Here is a 2316-nt window from a genome sequence, read left to right as displayed (position 1 = left end):
GGGAAGAGCGTTTCAAGAAGAGGCATAATATCAGTAGCGGAAAAATTGTTGGAGAGTCTGCCGGTGAAAAATTCTTCTTATGAAAACGTTAGAGGGGATCGATAAAAATTAAACATTTTCTATAAATCTCTTAGATGCAGTCAATTACATTCATAGAGCTTGGCAAAAAGTTAGCCAAAAAACCATTGTAAATTGCTTTAAGCATGGGGGATTTGTAAGAAAAGAAAATGATTATGAACCAGACGATAAAATTCCAGTTGACGAATGGTTAGAAAAGTATAAAGACTCTGACTACGAGTATGACACAGACGAAGATGTCCCAATGTTGTCGAAGAACAAGTTAAAACCAATTTGAGTGGTTTCAATTTCTTCGAATATGTGAGCATTGATAATGGCGTTCTTACAAGTGAAATGTTGACCGATGAGCAAATTATAGACTCCGTAACCTCATCTACAGCTTTAAGCGATAATGAGAAAGATGACGATTTAGGTGAAACGTATTCTACTGTAGACACTAATGCTGTTCCAACCATTTATGAAATGATAAAAAAAGTGTCAAACTCGGAATTTTCTACAATCACGCCAAGTTCCTAATCGTATCTGGGAGTTCTTTTGCGATCTTGAAAACTACATAAATAACATCTATTTTTGCAGCAGAAATGTACAAATTGAATTTTGTTTATCTTTTTGTGTTCTTTTTAGTTATACCTAGTAACTTCTACTACTCTATGTAAAAATAACGAAATAAAATACACCACGTGTTTTTGTATTATTATTCGCTTATAGCGAACTCCGGGTATAACGAACCAGTTTTACTTCATTTTTCAAGTTCGTTATATCCGGACTCAACTGTATTTGTATTTCCGAAAATATCCACTTATTGGACTGGAATCCAGAAAAAGCGATTACAAAAGCGATGCCAGCCAGAAATCTATCAAAAGCTGACTGGCGAACGAAATCTCAAAGACGACAACTTTTAAACCTTGCAGCTGTTTTCCCATTGCAAAAGACCTTCTGCATCACGCAATTGCAATATCGATCAATTGTTAAGTAAATTTTCATTCAAAATCCACCAAATCTTAAGGTAATTTCGACAAATCCCTCGTATTAGTCAAACCATTGCTTGTCGCTAAATGCATGATTGGGGTCGAACATTTTTGCCGGTCACGATTTTCGTATTATTTAAGGCTTATAAACTGTCTTTCGTATAAATCTCTTTAGTGCCTCGATAATGGGTATTCCATAAATGGCCCCTCATTGGCCATCAAAGATGCAGACACTTCGGTAGTTTCCTCGATGTCTATCGCGGTGTTTTTCATTTTCTGTTCGGTGTGCCACCCTGAAAGGGTGGATGGATTGCTTCTAGCTCAAGAGGGAGGTTACATGTATCCACACCCTCCACTCCCGCCCGTTCAGTTGGATGAACCCCAGCCTCTGCCTCCTCTCTACCTGCCTCCGATATTTTCCGACGAGGTGCCCCAATTGGGGTATTTGCCTCCTGGTCGGCCCTCTCCTATCTACCCCAATGACGACACAGTGGTAATTCCAGCTCAGGCTCCCAACCCAACTCTTCAGCCTCCGTATCTTCGGATCGAGAACATGTCCTGTGTTCAGGGCATGAATTTTCGGGCGATGTTCTCGGTGAGCAACAGTTTGCCCAATTTTCCAGTCGTTGAGGAAGCCGCAGAAGACTGTGTGAATTCGATTGGTGCAAATCGGTTCAAGATCGATCTGAATGATTTCAATAACATGCTGAAATGTGGAGTAAAGCGATGCACAAGCAGTGGAATGGAGCCGCAGGGGGAAATTTCGAAGAACTTGCAGATTGAGGGGAACATGTGCGTTGTGGTGAGGATGGCAACGGTGAGGGGCGTGAGGTTGCCTGAGGATGGAATGGTGACGTTGATGTGCACGCCGCAAGAGCGGATAGTGAGTCAGACCAAACATGTTAAGCTCGGGAGTAGGAAGATTCAGTGAGTATTGGAATGGGTAATGTGGAGGTTTTATGGTGCGAAAAATTGGTTGTGTTGAATATTATACACTTCGAAAGAGTTTACTGATTACCATCGTGCACAGTTTAATGTTTAGCTTTAGAGCTCATGTTTGCTTCAGTGGTACTTTAGCGCATTGAAAGTTTTGCTTACTAAAACAAGCCATCATACGAGGAAGTTGAATAAAGAGTGGAAGATGCGACTGCTATAGAAAATAAAACTAATGGGTTTTTCGGGTTTTTAGGCCGTCGTTCGGTAGAATTTCTTCTTGACGTTTCGCAAGCACGAGTAGCTTGCATCTTCAGAAGTGGTTTGCTTGAACGCT

The 2316-nt window shown here is 40.8% G+C and overlaps 2 protein-coding genes across 2 annotated transcripts in view; one reads left to right on the top strand and one right to left on the bottom strand.

Moving 5' to 3' along the window:
• LOC109537538 (bcl-2-related ovarian killer protein) overlaps positions 1-2316 on the bottom strand; it is a 12946-nt gene that overhangs the window by 5737 nt on the left and 4893 nt on the right. The gene's annotated exons all lie outside the window — the stretch shown is intronic.
• LOC109537536 overlaps positions 797-2316 on the top strand; it is a 5615-nt gene continuing 4095 nt past the window's right edge. Inside the window, exon 1 of the mRNA XM_048665299.1 lies at positions 797-1973. Within this exon, the coding sequence (XP_048521256.1) occupies positions 1297-1973 (677 nt within the window). The 5' untranslated portion in view covers positions 797-1296. The remainder of the gene's footprint in view (positions 1974-2316) is intronic.

Source organism: Dendroctonus ponderosae, unplaced genomic scaffold, assembly GCF_020466585.1.
Source record: "Dendroctonus ponderosae isolate FM_Combo_2020 unplaced genomic scaffold, Dpon_F_20191213v2 Dpon_F_20191213_3, whole genome shotgun sequence".
Classification (NCBI taxonomy): Eukaryota; Metazoa; Arthropoda; class Insecta; order Coleoptera; family Curculionidae; genus Dendroctonus; species Dendroctonus ponderosae.
Note: the sequence above shows the minus strand (reverse complement) of the source record. Positions and strands in the feature narration are given on the sequence as shown.